At 37.5% G+C, this 19,410-nt stretch overlaps 1 protein-coding gene and 1 long non-coding RNA gene across 2 annotated transcripts; one reads left to right on the top strand and one right to left on the bottom strand.

Moving 5' to 3' along the window:
* Positions 1-37: 37 nt before the first annotated feature.
* LOC133313851 (G-type lectin S-receptor-like serine/threonine-protein kinase At1g11330) lies at positions 38-9,396 on the bottom strand (the record flags this gene model as incomplete). The annotated part of the gene is made up of 9 exons (XM_061515260.1): positions 38-473; positions 571-721; positions 794-1,031; positions 1,240-1,450; positions 1,534-1,830; positions 3,343-3,359; positions 5,286-5,575; positions 5,866-5,870; positions 8,480-9,396. Coding segments are annotated over 9 exons (2,432 nt in total), but the record flags the coding sequence as incomplete, so codon positions are not given.
* Positions 5,958-7,322, top strand: LOC133313849 (uncharacterized). The gene is made up of 4 exons (XR_009751862.1): positions 5,958-6,202; positions 6,500-6,576; positions 6,678-6,759; positions 7,190-7,322. It is a non-coding gene; the product is annotated as an uncharacterized LOC133313849 (long non-coding RNA).
* Positions 9,397-19,410: the final 10,014 nt, after the last annotated feature.

Genomic DNA, 19,410 nt, shown 5'->3' with positions numbered 1-19,410 from the left:
AACTTTGCTGCCGGTCATGCTCGGCTCAAATCGGATTAATGAAATAATCAATGAAAGAAATTAAAAAAATATCAAGTCCAATGACATTCATACGAATTTCCAACAATCTTAATAATATCAGTATTGTCAGCACTAGCTTTGAAATTTCTGCTAGAGCTCCAAGTTTGCTATCTGCCATGGATGTCTGTAATACTGACATTGTTGATGGAATGCAATCTAAGGCTTTCATCAGAGGATAGTGAACTAAGCATATTCTGCCACATGATGAATGCAGGTTGCCTTGGAGGAGGAAGATCCACAATCTCACTGTTAAGCATAGAAATCACTGCAGCCATATTGGGCCTGTCTGTTGCAAATTCTTGCACACACAAAAGTCCTATGTGTATGCACCTCATAATATGGTTTTCAAGGCTCGGATCATATATGTGATCTACTAAAGATAAAACATTTCCTTCCTTCCATTGTATCCAGACCTAAAAATGAAGCCAAAAACGATTAGTTTGAAGTTTTATCAGGAAAAAGACTACAAAACTTCCGTAATTATGCCAGGGATCAATTTTAGAGACTTACAAGTCCCAAGAAGGTAAGGGAATTTTCATTGTCATAAAAGCTTGAGTTTCGTCTTCCACAAACAATCTCAAGTAGCAAAACTCCAAAGCTAAAGACATCTGATTTCTCAGAAAATTGTCCTTGCATTGCATATTCAGGAGACATATAGCCACTGCATTGAAATGCAACACAATTTGATATTCAAGTATGCTAGTATAATTTGAGACAAAGAAGGTGTACTTACTAGGTTCCCACAACCCTTTGGGTATTGGCTTGATCTTCACTCCCTCCAAAGATTCTTGCCATACCAAAGTCTGATATTTTTGGATTTAGTTCCTCATCTAGCAAGATATTACTTGCCTTCAAATCTCTATGTATGATTTTTAGCCTTGAATCTCTGTGAAGATAAAGCAACCCTCTAGCAATTCCTTCTATTATGCTAAATCGCTTTCTCCAATCAAGGAGTTTATTTTGTGATGGATCTGCAAAAGTAAAAACCAGAAGATAGCCTATTATTTTGAACTTGTGCTTTCGCAAGCCCATATTAGAATGCTTTCAAGAAAAATCACTAACTGTGAAACCATTAATCATAGTTTTTGGAAAAGAAAATTATATATGATTAATAATTAATACATGAAAGCTTTGATTTGCATATGAGACAGATACTAAAGGGCCATCAAAAGAACTAACCAAACACATAAGCATCCAAACTTCTATTTGGCATATACTCATATATCAGCATCTTTTCTTCTCCTTCAATACAGCAGCCAAGAAGTTTTACAAGATTGCGGTGTTGAAGCTTAGAAATTACCAAAACTTCATTCATGAATTCTTCTAGACCTTGCCCAGATGCTCTTGAAAGTCTTTTAACTGCTATTTCCTTACCATCTTGCAGTTTCCCCTACAATACAATATCATGAAACAGAAACCATAAGGCATAAACAATGACTACAAACATGATTAACTTTGCTATATTTAATATACCTTGTATACTGGACCGAAACCACCCTGGCCAAGTTTGTTGGATGAGTGGAAGTAGTTTGTGGCAGTTGCAAGCTTTTCAAAGCTAAATTGTAATAGCTCCTGTAGCTTAGCTTGTGATAATTCTCCAATTACTTTGTCATTTGCGTGTTCTTGAGATTCAGATGTTATACCTTTGTTAAATCGAATAAATCCACTTTTCTTCTTTTTCCTTCTCCAAATGACATATGCACAAGTGAAAATTATGAAAGTTCCTATTATCACTGTAACTGCAATGATGACTTTTTTGTTTCGCCCTTTGTCTACAATTCAGCAATTCAATAACATCAACGTCAACAACACTTTTATCCTAAATTAGTTTGGATTGGCAATTGAGAGAACATTATAATAACCATCACTAGTAGTTGTGGATTTAATTTTGAAGAATAATTAGAAGTAAAAGAAATAAAGTCACTTTTGGTGAAAGAGGAGTTAAAATGATAGTTAAGTGGTAAAAATGCGGATAAATAAAGTTATCCAAAAAGTGAAAGTAAATATAGAAAAGTGACTAGAAAAATATTCTAGTATTTTGGGTGAAGTTTGGTAATAAATGGAGGTGCATAGATAGATAAGCTTATATCCACTGGTAAAATAAACTCACTTAAGTGAGTAGTGAGCCACTGTTTCCCCATTCTTCTTCGTCGTCGGACAGAGAGCAAAATGATAGAAATGGAGGTTTTGAATAAAAACCTTCCAAAATTCGTAGAGAGAGCTAGAGACCTCCAAATCACTCCGTTCCAAAGCCAAACTTGTGAGAAATTTCGAGAGGAATCCATTGGTACCAGTATTTCTGGGTGGGTTTCACTGTAGAGAGAGATCTTCATCATCTAAGATTTCGAATTTCATGGATAATGGTGATTTTGATGGAGCTTGAGGCCATGGGAGCTTAGATACTCATCTCTCCTTTGTTTTAGAGTGCATTGTGGTAAGAAATTCCCTTCCTTTTCATGTTTTTATGAAGATTGAATTTATGGTTTCATTTTGAAAATTTGGTTTGATTGAGCATGTTAGAGCTTGATAAGTTTAGCTCATGTTGAGAAAAGTGTTTAGATGAGAATTTTAACGGTGAAAATGTATCTGAAAAATTAAAGATACCATATTTTTGAATAGTGTTGTATACGTGAATAGTGACGTATACATGAATAGTATTGTAGAGATGAACGGTACCGTAGTACCGTATATATATGAATTAATGAATCTTGGATTAGAGGTGTGTGATAAGCTTGAATTTGATGGACTAAAGCATTGGAATCATGAAGTTGGCATGAATTCCTTTACGTGCCTCTTAGCCATTTACAAAGGAAGTATGTGCTATGAGTTACTGTTTTACAAATCGAGCATACTTTTATGCGTGGAATAATATTCTAAGGTGTATGGACCTTCGCTTTGGTGAAATAAAAAAGAAAATAAGGTAGCTCCTTTGTATGACCTTAAAATGAGTTTTAGCCATTTTCAAAGGAGGTATATGTTCGGAGATATTATTTTGCAAAGTGAGAACACTTATATGCGTAAAATAATTTATATAGGTGGCTAAGCTTGGGTTTAGGCACTAGGCAAAGAGAAATCTTATAGCTCCATTGTAATGGGCATTCTGCCTTAAGTTGGGACTATCCTAAGACTAAGTGAATGTTTGAAATTTTGTGGGGATTTATTGAACAAAGAACCACCCACTCATGACTTAATATGATTTAAGTAAAAAGAAAATAAACAATAAAGTGTGTGTCTTGTATATTTACATGGCATTATATCATTTTATTGAGTTTTGTGTTGAATTCCTTCTCTAGGTGTACCTACTGTGAACGTTTGGATTCTCGTGGAGCATGATAAGTAGCTTGCTCTTCAAGTAAGCAAACTGTAAAGCTCCAAGAGGTAAGCTCTATGTTTATGGGGTTCGCTCCTACTTTGTGTTCCGCCATAGTGTACGGACTGTGGTCAGGTTGTATGATATGTATGAGATATATGATATAGATGCATTCATATAGAGCTATATGATAATATGATATGTTTTGTTTTGATGTATTTGCTTTGATATGTGTTAATATGATATGTTTTGTTATGATATGACTTCTGTAATATGATTTCTGTAACAATATCTGGCCATTGATTGTATAGTACCCGGATGTTCGCTTTGGGGTCCTCCCTCGGGACTGATGGTGTACGCCTCTGATATGTTCTGGTTCCGCTTTGGGGTCCTCCCTCGGGAACACGTGCGTTGATTTCCGCTTGGGGTTCTCCCTTGGGAATGACTGCGTACGCCTCTGATATGTTCTGGTTCCGCTTTGGGGTCCTCCCTCGGGAACACGTGCGTTGATTTCCGCTTGGGGTCCTCCCTTGGGAATGACTGCGTACGCCTCTGATATGTTCTGGTTCCGCTTTGGGGTCCTCCCTCGGGAACACGTGCGTTGATTTCCGCTTGGGGTCCTCCCTTGGGAATGACTGCGTACGCCTCTGATATGTTCTGGTTCCGCTTTGGGGTCCTCCCTCGGGAACACGTGCGTTGATTTCCGCTTGGGGTCCTCCCTTGGGAACACGTGCGTTGATTTCCGCTTGGGGTCCTCCCTTGGGAATATCTGCGTGCGTTTCTGATAAGATATGTGTATATGTTTTGTTTAGTTATGATATTTGATTATATGACATGTTTTATGGGATATGTATGATGATTTTGTAAATGATATTTGTTACGTACGTTGATTTCCGCTTGGGGTCATCCCTTGGGAACGATTGCGTACATCTTTGATATAACACGTTTTGTTCTGATGTGAGTATTGTGATGATTTTTGTAAAAGATATTTGTTACGTGTGTTGATTTTCGCTTGGGGTCATCCCTTGGGAATGACTGCGTTTGTCTTTGATAAGATATGTATATATGCTTTGTTCAGTTATGATAATTGCTTATATGATGTTTTGTATATTATGTATCTGACTGTCATGCAGGAAGTGAGCCCAGGGTATGGAGGGTTTTCCATAAACCTGGAGTTTACTAGAGATTCGTCTCTAACCCCGTTTGGGGATATGATTTCAGGAACACAGTTAATTGAAGAGCCTCATGGGACAAGGACACTAACCGTGGCTAGAGGTACTAGTATGAGGATGTGGAGTTCTGGGTGGTCGGATGCTACTATTTGTTTTAGACGTATTTTTGGAAAAGATGTATTGTTGCATAGTGTTCATATTCGATACATGTACATTTATGTATTCAGGCATGATGATATGACTATGTAATATTTAGTTATGTTATGTATTGGATTGCATGCTATTAGATTTGTGGCACGGAGCCAAGTTCAGCATGCGCCCATAGATGGGTATCTGAGTATATTTGCATGACTGGTACTTCTGGAAATATATATTGTTTAAACTGTCTATCAGGAACTCTTGAGTGTGGGATTGGAAAATCCCCAGTTGTCCGATTTACAGAGGTTACTCTGTCCGATTTTCGTCTCCGTAAAATAAGAATTAAATTAGAAGAAGTATGCAATGTGATATGTCATGTGAAAAAGGATTAAAGAAAAAGAAAAAGTTAGTTCGTATTTTCGTAAGTTAAGTCTTCCGCTGTTTCTGTTTGTATCATATGTATGTTAATTGAACCGGCTCGAGACGGGGATGTTACAAACATGAACATATAAAATTTGAAATTGAAGAATTTATGCCTAAAGAAAATAAATATGGTCAAGTTAAAGAACTATATCTAAATTTTTGTCTAATAATACCTAACATACCAAGTTCTGTATAGGCTACACGAATGTATAGATCAGTTCCTCCACTTGGGAATTGCTGTATATCAATTAGATCCCCATTCCAAGACATACAGCCAATTGCATTATCATATGCATATGCAATGCAAGAGCAATTCTCCAAGCACCCGCTTCTGCAAGCGTCTTGGGTAACAGATGATCCTTGTGCAAAATCAGGAACTTTGATCATCTGCAATGTCAAAAACCCATCTACTTTATTACTATCCACACTTTTGTTTTGATTGTTTGTCCTTTCACATTGCAGAGGAGTGCTCCTTATAATAGCCCATATTAATTAATTAGGAGATCAAGTGTAATTAATTAATTAAACATGTTTTACTGGGTGAAATTAAGTATGAGGCTTAATAAAATGAATCTGAGTCACTTTGGAGTTAAAAAGTGTACTCAGTGAAAATTAAGGGGTATAAATGGGTACTGTCAAAAGTACCCAAAATATAAAAATAAAAATAGTAATATTCCTAGAATAATATTCCAGACTTTTGGGTAAAGTTTGGTAATTATTGGAGTTAAATAGATAGACGAACCAATACCCGCTTAGAGCCACTTAACCTAAGTTAAGTGACTTAAGTCACCAAATGACCCCATTTTCCCCAGAAGCCCGTCGACGCCCAGAAAGAAGAGAGGAGAAGAGGAAGGGAGAGAGAGAGAGAAGGAAAACCTAGGTTGTGTGATTTTCAACCGATTGGAGCGATTCAAAAGCCTAAATCACTTAGAATCTTCCCCTCTTTCATAATCCTAGCTTTGTTTTGAGTGGGGAGCATTGTGAAGAGAGATATTACCCCTCAAAAATTCGACCATTTGAGTGATTTTGGGGTTTTGGGAAGTTCAACCTCCATGGGAGCTTGAGGAACACTCCTTGCTTGGTTGTGTGACCATTGGTGGTAAGATTCTAACCCTTGAACCTCATGATTCCTTGAAATTTGCATGAGTTAGGGTTTGTGAATAGTAAATTGGGATTTTTATGAAATGTAGTTGGATTAGCTATGTTCTAGGAAGAATGGAGCTTAGAGCATGTTATGGAAAATGCTAGGAATGTCATTTAATCGGTGGAAATGAGCCTAGATAGTCATTTGATAATTGTTCATAATATTGGAAAATTCATGCTTGGATTGGTTAGTATTCTAGCATGTTGAACAATTAATGAGTTGAATGATTGATTGGATCCTTGTGATGTCTAGGATTGAGACATTTGGACCAACCGTGAGTGATCAACCATTGGAGCAAGCTATGGAGCTTGATTAGCTCCATTGGATAGGTGAGTTCATGCTTATGTTTGGTATGAATTGTATAGCTTGGTTGATAGCTATGAGATGTTATTGGATGCAATATGTGTTAATTGCATTAAACCTTGTGTAGGTTTTGTTTGAGAAGTGAAGTATTGTAATTGACTGACTGTGGAACCTGTTGGTGGTGAACAAAGGTTGACTGAAGCATTGAGGTAAGCCTTCGGACCTTGGGTGTAATTCCCTTGATTGTTCCACCAAGCCCTGAAAGGGTAGTGGTAATTATAGTGTATATAAATGCAATGAAATAGTGTAATGCTTTGTTATACGTATGTGTATGCATTTGGTGTGGCATAGGATGGTGTTTCCCTATGTGGTATGTTGCATGACGATGCGTAAATCATACTTGGTAGTTAGCTGGCCAGTAGGACTATTTGCATCTGAGTTTCCTTAGGACAGCTTGAGAGCTCGAGGGATTTCTCCTGGAGATGTATTGCACTTTGCATAGATATGTATTTACTGCATTATTATTGTTATTGCTATTACACTGATATGGAACTGTGGGGTGGAGAGATGCTCCAAGGACCCCTGGTTTACTGGATATATTCGTATATCTCACCCCGTGTTGTGGGGACCCCCTTTCAGGTAAGGATGCTGCAGGAGCCTCAGGTGGCAAGTGGCCATATCTGGATTATGCATGAAATATGGCACTTCTTTGAGTTTATGCATGCCTTTTGTAGTTGACATGTATAGGATTTTATTTTGAAAGCCCATGATCATATGTATATCTTGATTCATTGGATGAACTTAGCCTATGCTCATGCCTTTGGTTACACCTTTTGTTGATGGGAGCCAAGGGAATGATCATAGTGTTTTGTAAGCTAAGTTCTATGATTTGTAAAGGATATGTAAGGTAAATGATGCCTACTTGGAATTCAATATATGCATGCTTGTTATGTATTGAGTTGTTGAATTGGTTGGGCTGAAAATCAATTAGGTACCCTCTTCGTTGAACTGGTAAACGATGAGAAAACAAAGGTCATGCTGTCCAAATTCTAGCTAAATCTCATGAGGAGAGGTTGGATGAGTGCTAGGATTTAGTTTTGGGGCATGGACATTTGGGGTTTGTAATGGGGACGCATTTTCCCCTAGGCTTGGACTTGAGAAATGTGGGAATTGGAATTCCCTGGCAGCGCGCTTAAGCGCCCAGGAGCGCGCCCAAGCGCCCTGCTGCCCCTGCGAGTGCCAATGCATTCTGCCTCCTCGCGCTGGAGCGCCCAAGTGGGGGCTTAAGCGCCCAGGATTGCGCGCTGGAGCGCCCTGGCCCGCGCTTAAGCGCCCTTAGCCACTGTAGGAGGAAATGCTTCTGTCTCTGCGCGCTAAAACGTCCCAGTGGGAGCTTGAGCGCCCAGGCTAGCGCGCCTGAGCGCCCTGTTGCGCGCTTAAGCGCCCATCCACACTGGAAATGCTAATGCTTACTGCCTCCGTGCGCTTAAGCGCCCAGATGGAGGCTTTAGCGCCCGATAGCGCGCGCTTGAGCGCCCGGTAGCGCGCTGAAGCGCGCTGGGCCTGTGACCAACACTCTCTTGTGTTGCTTCAAATGGTCCTAACTTGGGCTACAGTGCTCCGATTTGAGCACGGTTTGAAGCCACAGGTAGCTAATGAAGAAACCTACAATATAGTAGAAGTATTGAACTAAACAAGAAGTAAATTAAAGGTTTAAAAATGGAAAATGAACATGATGTTAAGCTTAATTTATCTGTTTCCGCCAGGTAATTTGGTTATGATCACGAAATTGGGTATTATAAGTTCGGTACGTTTTAAAATGAAAAAATTTATCCGGATTTTAATTGAACCCATGTGATTGTAACTGCGCTTAATATCATAATGCGATGTTAACAAACCGGTTCTAGAACGGGGTGTTACACTCCTAACACATCCACTAGTCCAGTTTTGTCTATTCCAATCCTCTTTGTTCCTTGGCTCAAACCCTTTCAAACAGCTACATATTGGTGAGCCCTGTGAACTACAGCTTGCAAATGCCCCACATATACCATAAACATCACAATCTGATTGGCGACTAGTCCATGTTACTAGCCATTGCTCATCATACCAATGATTTTCCACCAATTGGCCTTGGGAATTCAAGGTATACATCATGAGTTCCATCCCATATACTGTAAAAGATACATCAATTGTTCCATTCCCATCATCTTGAACTTGAAAACCACTAAGATACGAGGTTCCCATGGCTGGTATCCCTAGAAAAACTTGACCATTCCATGGACCACTGCGCCAGTAAGGTTGAGTTCTATTCCAAATGAACACTTCAGGAATCTTTAGGCGTTCAACACTAGCAGAAAAGCTTCCAATGGATGGATCAGAGAGGCTTTTCCATGATGTAAGTTCTACTTTCTCCCCTGTTATTTTGTTGCTTGTAATTTTCATACGGGGTAACAAAGTATTTGAGGGATTGTTGAAACTCTCCCATATGGTGTTTCCTGTTGTGTTATCCAGCAAGAGAAGGCTTCCATAATCTGAAAGTTGGGAAGTAGAATTGGATGCAATATTGGACACATTTGATGACCAAACAACCTGTTTCTTCCCATTCAATACCACAAGATTGCCATCTTCAGATATTGTAACAACCCCAGAAGAATCATTCAATGGTTGATTTCTATTAGCCACCCATGTGACAGTGAGGTTGAACTTGCACCAAATTCCTACATAGCGATTTGTAGAGTCAGTGCTGAAGAACCCCAAGGTGAAGTTTCCACTATTGGAGCTAAGAGTTTGAGGGTCCTTGATGAATTGAAATGATGTGATGCTGTCTTTGGCAATACCATCAACATCTAAGAAATAATAACTCAAGATAATAAATACATACAACAAATTTTTGCATCTTTTGAAATCCATTAATGGCATGAATTCAATATGTTCAAAACATTATGATGAGGATGATGGATTATAGATATCAAGAATTATTCAATATTTTTTTTTTGGTTGAAACCTCCCCTGGTAGAGTATTTTCAACTAACAGTGAAGTATTTTTTTTATAATATTTATAGATCCTCAGAAAATCTAAGGTAGAGTCTAGAAAGTTTTTCCGAAAATTAAAAAAAAAAAGTAATTTCCATGTTTAAAAAAAAATAACTTACACCCAATAGATACAGTTTTCAAAAATTAAAAAAAAAAATGATTTTTTTCCTAAAAACTAATCTAATTCAAACATGTTATTTTTTTTTTTTAAACTATATCATTACATAGTAGGTACTCTAAAAATCTAATCTTATGATATATAAAAATTCGATTATACTACAATACTAAGATATTAAGTTTTATTATATATAAAAAAAAATTAAGAAGTCAATGGACTAACAGTTAGGGTTTTTGGTATTTTGTAAGCAATTTCTAATTCAATCTTCAATCGTAAGCAACTATTTTAAGATAAAATAATTGGTTTCTTAGAAATAACGTGGAACTTTCATACCATAATAGTGTGGGGAAAAAATAAAATAAAAAAACTAATTTTGGACAAAACTAGCTTTCATACGATTAGTTCAAACAGGATTGATTGGGATAGGAATAAAACACGTTTCAGAAATATACAATAAAAGTTTTAGAATAGATAAAATAGATTAATTTGGGTTGTTCTAGTGTGCATGAACTTGTCAATACTCGGTGAACTGTTCGCATCATAGAAAGAATATAGTTATAGTTCACATTACATAAGATATTTGACTTGTATTAATAAATTTAAAACTTTTTTATTTATAACTTCAAATTAACATTAGATTGGATATATTGGTCAACAGAGAATAATTTTAAATAGAATAATAATTTAAACAGAATAATACTAGGAGACGCGCTTCCACCAAAACAAGTTTGAATAATCATTGTACTCCCATCAATGGCAGACTAATGAATTTTCAACGCGCAGCTGCATAGCATCCCTTTTTGACTTATAGGTGGAAGAAGGCAAAAAGATGGTTATGTAATTATGATACAGCAGCTGAAGTTTGTTGTCCGTTTTTTACTTGAAATGTTATTTTTGTATAGAGAAAAGTTCAAAAAAATCTATATGTTTTATTCTTTTGTCACTTACCTCTTATATTTTTTTATTATTTATCTCCCTTATTTTTTTTTTAATCCAATTCCACCTTCATTATCATTAAAAATTTACACTGAATAACTTATTTTATCCCTATTAATTTAGGATTTTATAAAAGTTATGTTGTAGAAAAAGTGATTGTGTAATGTTATAGAAGTTCTTTTTGCGTGTCTTAGTGTTTTTTTTTTTTTTAAAAAGTACGGATCCTACTTGTTATTGTTTGTTCCCCTCAAGAAATTAATCAATTGTGGAAGGTAGTCAAAATATTTGTACATTACAAAAGGCAAAGTGGGTGAGCATCACTAAGCAAATTAATTGTTCTACAGTCTGCATTCAGGATATAAGTAATGAGCCATAATCTTTTTCTAAAGATTTTGTTTTCATTGTCGGAACAAAAATTAACTTTGCAACACTGATAAATTTTACAACTTCGAAGAATATAATAAGAGATGAGTCCACTTCCTTTCAAGGTAGTTTATATGATATGGATTTGTGGGCTCTTATACACAAGGTACTTCGTTGTCGGTGGCTATAAGTGTCAAAAACATTATATTTCTAAGACCAAAAATAAATTAAATAATGATGAATATGATAAAAAAATATAGTGATGATTAACGAATGCAAAAGATTATAAGGTAAAAAAAATAATGGAGACAATCAGAGCAATGGAGGTGGAAGACTAGAAAGGACCAATAGGAAGCATACTTCCACTAAGAAGGTACAAGAAGCATCAAGTTCTAGTCTTGCTGAAGAGCCAGTTATGCCCGAAAATAATCAAAATCCACCGAGTGAGCTGATGGTTCAATACTTGAACCCCAATTTCTCGCATCTTGTTACGAGTATTGTGAGGCCACAAATTCAGGCCAACAATTTTGAAATCGATGCTTCTTTCTTGAACATGATCCAACATAACCAATTTGAATGAAGCTATAATAACCCTAACCTGTGTATTTATGAAATTACATGTGATTAAATAATTAATTATGCATTATTTAGTGTAATTAAGTATAAAGCTTAATTAAATGAATTAAAGTTATTTTTAAACAAAAAGTGCAGTTAGTGAAAATTTTGAGATAAAAATATATGTAGACAAAATTACTCAGAATTTAAAAATAAGTTGGAAAATATTATTGTAAAAAATATTCTAAATCAATAGAGCAAGTTTGAAAAAGAGTTAAGTGAAGGGGGTAGAGCTAGACTTTGGTCGGTCAGAACACCAACAACGAAACAACGAAAGACTAGCTGCTGCTCTTTCTCTACTGGATAACCGCGGTCGCCGGTGATCATCTCCTTTCCTCGGAGAACTTGAACTATTACCACTACTCCAACGCGAAACTCCCCTCATTTTTCTTTCCGATGGTCACAAGGAAGAACAAAGTTCACATTTTAGCACTGGCAGACAATATCGAAGAACAAAGGAAAGGATTATGTTCCTGTTGTTGAAGCCTAAACAAGCTCCATTAAACCATCAAGACTATTATAATGACCCTAACTGGTAAATCTTAGTTAGAGATTTAATTTAAGGATTTAAATGCCATAATTAGATTCAGTGAGCGATTTCGAGTATTTTGACTGTAATCATGACTATGTTATGAACAGTGCGTTCTGCCGGAGAATTTACAGTTTTGTGAATTAACCGGTAGAGCTTAAAATGAGCAAAATAATTTTAGGAACATAATTTGAAAATTCTGATGACAAATATGAGTTCAGAACGAAAAATTGTATAGTCTGGCACTTTCCGTGAAAATCTCGTGAATAGTGTTTCTACCGGGTATTTTGTACTGCTGTTTAAGCAACCGGTAGAGTCCAGAAATAAATAACTGATGAAATAAGAATAAGAAAGTCCAATATATGCCAAGCAAGTCAATATAGGCCCAAGAAAATGATAAGTTTATAAGTGTTAAGTTTCAGAATTTAATAAAGTACAGTTAGTGGTTCACAGTGCATTTCGTTAAAAACGGTGCAAAAACCATACTGTGAATTATAAATATTGTTCCTTAGAAAATAACAGTTCATGTAAAGGACTTTAGAAAAATAAAAATATATTTGTAGCTTTGAGTTAGTTCCGGGTTAGTTTAAGTGAAAATACGCGAAAGAAAAATACCCGGGTAAAAGGCCACATGTGCTCACCTTTTTAAGTCACTTAAGCTTCATTTCCAAATAAAATTCTCTCTCCTCTCCTCACTCCAAACCCGAGCTGCACCATGAGAAAGGGGGTTAGGGTATTTTTTTGATTTTGTTGATTCTCTTTGAATCTTCCACCAAATCTAATGACCCACCACATAAAATCGATTAGGAACTACTCAATGAATCCATTGCACCTATCCATTTGAGCTATAGTTGAGTGTGTGAAGAGTTATTCCTCCTCTCATTTTCGAGTTACTATTCATTGGAGGAGAAAAAGTGAGTTTTTGATGGAGCTTGGCTTGGAGATTGCTCTCTAGGCTTTGTACAAGTGTTTAGGTAAGAAACCTCTATTTCCATGATATTATTTTGATGATTTAAGTTATGAAATATATGAGCATGTTGTGAGTGGGGAATAATTGATGTTAGAATGTGAAATTTATGATGGATTATTGTTGTTTAGGAAGTTATAGTGTTGAGTAAGCATCCACATGTGATATAAAAATTTAAAAGCCCTATTGCATCTTCCTCCTAGGTTTCGGCCATCATGGAGTGAGTAGGAGTTATTGTGGAAAAATTATATTATGTATTGTGAAGGTATAGTGTGTTGGAAATGAGTGAAAATGGATGAGTTAGTAAGAATGCCTAAGTAAAAAGGACTTGGTGTCTAAACTCAAAATAGGAATTTAATGGAAGCATTCCTAGGTGTTTGCAAGTTGTAATGAAGTAACGAAAATGTATTGTAAAAGAGAAGGATCTTTGGAAATTCCCCTTATAGGATTCGACCTATAGGGTATTTAGGGATATATTTTGTACATTTTATTTTAAATAAAATGTGTTGTAATAAATTGTATAAAGGTGATGAGTTTTGAAGAAAAATAGCATGATTTATGTTGAAAATTCCTAAGGGAATGGTTGATTAAATTAAAGAACACCAACGGTTATAAAGAGGTCTAGACTTGTGTATTGGCATAGGATTGGCAAAAATGCAAAGAAAGGAAAATAAGCGATAAAATGTATGCTTATGAAATAATTATGGTATTGCATCATTTTATTGATGCATTGTAAATTATTCTCTAGGTGTGCCTAGGGATTGAGAAGGATCGGAAATCTCTTGAAGCGATAAAAGTAACTTGTTCCACAAGTAAGCGTATTGGTAAAGCTTCAAGAGGTAAGCTCTATGTTTAAGGAGTCTTTTCCTGCTTGAGTGCTCCACCATGTTTAGTGAACGATGGTTGGACTGTATGACTGTGATTTAGATGCTTTGTATAGATGCATTTGTAACACCCCGTTCTAGAACCGGTTTGTTAACATCGCATTATGATATTAAGCGCAGTTACAATCACATGGGTTCAATTAAAATCCGGATAAATTTTTCATTTTAAAACATGCCGAATTTATAATACCCAATTTCGTGATCATAACCGTATTACCTTGCGGAATCAGATAAACCAAGCTTAACATCATGTTCTTATTCCATTTTTAAAACATTAATTTACTTCTTATTTATTTCCCAACTTCTACTATATTGTAGATCTCTTCGTTAGCTACGCGTGGTTTCAAACCGCTCCTCATTTGGAGCTCTGTAGCTCAAGTTATGACAATTTTACTAACTCAGGTGTATGCTGAAAAACTACGCGGGCAGGGCGCTTAAGCTCGCTCCAGGGCGCTTAAGCGCCTACAGACAGAGGGAATTTACATTTTTTAGCCACCAAGGGCGCTTAAGCTCGCTCCAGGGCGCTTAAGCGCGCTACCTGGGCGCTTAAGCCCCCATTTTGGGCGCTAAAGCCCCATGCGGCAGAAAGCTTTTGGTCTTCACAGGTGCATCAGGGCGCTTAAGCCCCCTCATGGGCGCTTAAGCCCCCTGAGCAGGCTTAAGCCTCCATTTGCAGGCTTAAGCCCCCTCTTCTGGGCAATTTCCTATACTCATATTTTTCATGCATCTTTCTTGGGGAATCAATCCTACACATTTTACAACCTATTTAACAAGCTTGTGATATCCCTATATCATTGCTCAACTCTCATCCTCTCATCATTGATTTAACGGAAATTGGGCAGCATAATCTTTGTTTTCTCAACGTTTCCCAACTTAGCACAAGGTACCTAATTGACTTTCCAGCTCAACATATCCAATACATAAAAATACATTCATGCATTTAACTTACAGTAAGCATCATACACCAATATCTTCATTACTTACAATATTACATCATGTCTTAATTACAAATCTCATATACATGCCAAAGGACTTAGCTACAACATGAACATGATCAAAGCAAGTAACCCTGTATCAGATACCCATTACTACTACAATGATCATGCACTAAGTCCTCCAAAATATCATGTGGCATCAAAATATACATATAGCAATGCTAAATGGCATGCAACTCAACATGTCCAGCTATCAGGTACAGTCTACTCACGCTTCTTGCCTCGATCAACCTCACCTCTATCAGTACCTGAAATGATGCCCCACAACACGGGGTGAGATATACGAATATATCACAGTAAACCAGAGGTCCTTGGAGATCACTCCACCCTAAGGTTCACTTTGATGTACACATAATCATAATAGCTTAACACATTCTTATCCACAAGCATCACATGGACTTCCAAGAGAGATCCACTATGGGCTGTTTCTCTTAGGCTCTTACCACATGGAGATCCACATAGGGCTGTTTCCAAGGGAAGTCCTTTCCTCAATCTATTCCAAGAGAGATCCTCAAAGGGCTGTTTCTCTTAGGCTCTTACCACATGGAGATCCACATAGGGCTGTTTCCAAGGGAAGTCCTTTCCTCAATCTAGGAACCTCCAAGAGGGATCCACATAGGGCTGTTCCTCTTAGGCTCTAACCACATGGAGATCCACATAGGGCTGTTTCCAAGGGAAGTCCTTTCCTCAATCTAGGAACCTCCAAGAGGGATCCACATAGGGCTGTTCCTCTTAGGCTCTAACCACATGGAGATCCACATAGGGCTGTTTCCAAGGGAAGTCCTTTCCTCAATCTAGGAACCTCCAAGAGGGATCCACATAGGGCTGTTCCTCTTAGGCTCTAACCACATGGAGATCCACATAGGGCTGTTTCCAAGGGAAGTTCCTACCAATCATCCTCATCATAATACTATCACTCATAACCTCAATCACAATCCTCAACCATTACCTCATTCATTATTGCTACTTCTATAATCATTCCTCAATTACTCTTAAACAATCAAACATCAACCAATAATCATCAATCAATCATAACATGTATCAATGCATGAATCAATGCATGAGCATACAATCACTATCATAATTACATATCACATCTCATAAACTATTTCTCCTCAACGGAGTATGGTGGAACACTCAATGGGATCAACCACAAGGTCCAAAGGTTTACCTTGCTCTTGAGCTATCCTCAATTGCACACAACCCCAAGGGTTGGTCACTCCACTTGGTCCTCTTGCCTCAATCCTATCAACACAAGGAATACAATCAAACAATGCTAACAATGCAAGGAAATCCATAGTTCCAAGCCTAGATTTCTCCAAACATCAAAGCATACTAAAATAACATTATAAACTCATTTCTACCGATTAAATGTCATTCCTAGCATTTTTCACAACATACTCTAAGCCTCATTCTTCCTTGAACATAGCCAATCTACTCAACATTTCATAAAAAACCCTAAAACACTATTCATTAAACCCTAACCATGAAATTTTCCAAGAAAACAAGGTTCAAGGGTTAGAATCTTACCACCAATGGTCACACAACCAAGGATTGATGGCACCTCAAGCTTCAATGGAGGTTGAAGCTCCCAAAACCCCAAATTCTCACAAAGGGGCGGAACTTTGAGAGGAAAAATCTCACAACACAACACTCCCCACTAAGAACCAAGCTTGGATTATGAAAGAGGGGAAGATTTAAAGTGATTTAGGCTTTTGAATCACCCAAAACGGTTAAGGTTTCCTCCCTTCTCTCTCTCTTCTTCTCTCTTCCTTTCTTCTTCTTCTTCTTCTGTTTGCTTCTCTCTCTGGCTCGACGGAAATGGGGTGGGAAATGGGGCTCTTTTGGTGTCTTAGTCACTTAACATAGGTTAAGTGACTTTAAGCGGGTATTGGTTCGTCTATCTATTCAACTCCATTAATTACCAAACTTTACCCAAAAGTCTGGAATATTTTTCTAGGAATGTTTCTAATTTTTTTTTTATATTTTGGGCACTTTTGCCAGTACCCATTTATACCCCTTAATTTTCACTGAGTACACTTTTTAACTCCAAAGTGACTCAGATTCATTTAATTAAGTCTTATACTTAATTTTATTCACTAAAACATGCTTAATTATTTAATTAAATTTAATCAATTAAATGCTTAAGTTTGGGATATTATAGCATTCATATAGAGTTATTTGATAACATGATATGTTTTGCTCTGATATGACTTCTGTAATATGATTTCGGTAACAATCTCTGGCCATTGATTGTATAGTACCCGGATGTCCGCTTTGGGGTCCTCCCTCGGGACTGATGGTGTACGCCTCTGATATGTCTGGTTCCGCTTTGGGGTCCTCCCTCGGGAACACGTGCGTTGATGTCCACTTTGGGGTCCTCCCTCAGGACTGATGGTGTACGCCTCTGATATGTCTGGTTCCGCTTTGGGGTCCTCCCTCGGGAACACGTGCGTTGATTTCCGCTTGGGGTCCTCCCTTGGGAATGACGGCGCACATCTCTAATATGATATGGATATCTGCTCTGTTCTGTTATGATATCTGTTATATGTTGTATTTGTATACTCTGTATCTGACTTTCATGCAGGAGTGAGCCAGGGGTATGGAGAATTCTCTATAAACCTGGAGCTTATTGAGATTTGTAATCTCACCCCTCTTTGGGGACATATTTTCAGGTGCCCAGATTCCCGGTGAGTCCTCACTAGGTAGGGACACGACACGTGGCTGAGGCAGTTGACAGATTGGATTTGGAGTGGCTGTAGGCTACTACCTTTTTGGAGTGTTTGATGTATTTTAGTATTTTCGCATTTGATGGATCATGATATTGATCCTTTATTGTGTATATGGCCTGTATATGTTTTGTACATGTCTGTCGCTTTGATGCATGTACATTTGGGTATTCAGGCACGTTATATGATGAGGTAGTATTCAGATATGTTTACGTGTTGGATTGCATGCTGTTAGATATAGTGGCACTGAGCCAAGTTATGCATGCGCCCATGGATGGGCATTTGATTATATTTGTATAAACTGTTTATCAGGAAATGCTTCTGTGAGGGATTGGAAAATCCCCAGTTGTCCGATTTATAGAGGAAACTCTGCCCGATTTTCGTTTACGACGAATGAGAATTTAAAAAGAAAAAGAAAAAGTTAGCTCGTATTTTCAGAAGTTAAGTCTTCCGCTGTTTTCTGTTTTATCATATGTATGTTAATTGAACCGGCTCGAGACGGGGATGTTACATTTATGGTATCAGAGCAGTTTCTCTAGAAGAGCCTGTGAAATATTGCATGAACTGTTCGGGTTGTTATATTCTTGAGTTTTTCTTGGAATACTATGATATGCATGTCTGATCACTGAGTGTGAGCGTAGCTAACTCATTCCTTTGTGTGAAATATGCAAAATTATGGTTCGCCCAAGAAGGACTTCTGATCCTCCTATTGACCCGACCGATCCAATATTAGCAGATTTGGCTAGACCCCGACTAAACCAGCGGGGAAATACTTCACAGCCAGATCCAATGATAATGGCCTTAACTGAGATGCAGCAAAATATGGCTGCAGCTAGGCAGCGAGAGCTAGAAGTGATGATGAAAGCAAATCAAGATCTGTTAGAGGCTAATAGATTGGCCAATCAAGAAATGATGGCAGCAAGCAGAATGGCGAATATTGAAATGATGAGATTACTCTTGGTTGAGGTGAGGGCGGGTGGGCAAGGTCCACAGCCACAACCTTTGCAACAGCCACAGCCTGAGCCACAACCACAACAGCCTGTTCCTCCTCCTCATAATCCCATTGTTGTGGAGGGTGAAGGAAATAATGATGTGAATGAAGAATCTAGTCACAGGGGTGGTGTGGAACAGCCAGCCACTAATAGAGAGCAAAGAGAAAGAATGCTAAATGCCTTCCGAAAACATGCACCACCAAATTATAAAGGAGGCATTGATCCTATTGCTGCAATTCAGTGGTTAGAAGAATTGGATCGCATTTTTACTGTCATGGAGTGTGATGATCAGCAGAAATTGTTGTATGCTTCTTATATGTTGCAGAATGATGCAACTGATTGGTGGAGAAATACCCGTCTGCCGTTGGAATGTCAGGGTTATGCTATTACCTGGCCTTTATTTGAAAGGAAATTCTTGCTGAAATACTTTCCGGCTGAAGCCCGGATAAGGAAGAAGGGTGAATTTGAAGAACTAAAGCAGGGTCAGATGTCTGTTGATGAATACTTGAATAAGTTCAATAAGCTGGCCAAATACTCTCATTTCCAGAGAGCTCCACCTACAGAGGATGACTTGATTTTTAAATTTCATAGAGGATTACATGATAACATCTCTGAAAAACTTGCAGGTGACTCATTTGATACTTTTGCTGCACTTGTTAAAAAGTGTAAAAATATTCAAGAATATTACAGAAGGAAGCA

The sequence above is a fragment of the Gastrolobium bilobum genome, unplaced genomic scaffold, assembly GCF_033153095.1.
Source record: "Gastrolobium bilobum isolate Gb01-03AN ecotype WA unplaced genomic scaffold, APGP_CSIRO_Gbil_v1 utg64641, whole genome shotgun sequence".
NCBI classification, from domain to species: domain Eukaryota; kingdom Viridiplantae; phylum Streptophyta; class Magnoliopsida; order Fabales; family Fabaceae; genus Gastrolobium; species Gastrolobium bilobum.
This window is presented reverse-complemented; position numbering and strand designations above follow the sequence as displayed.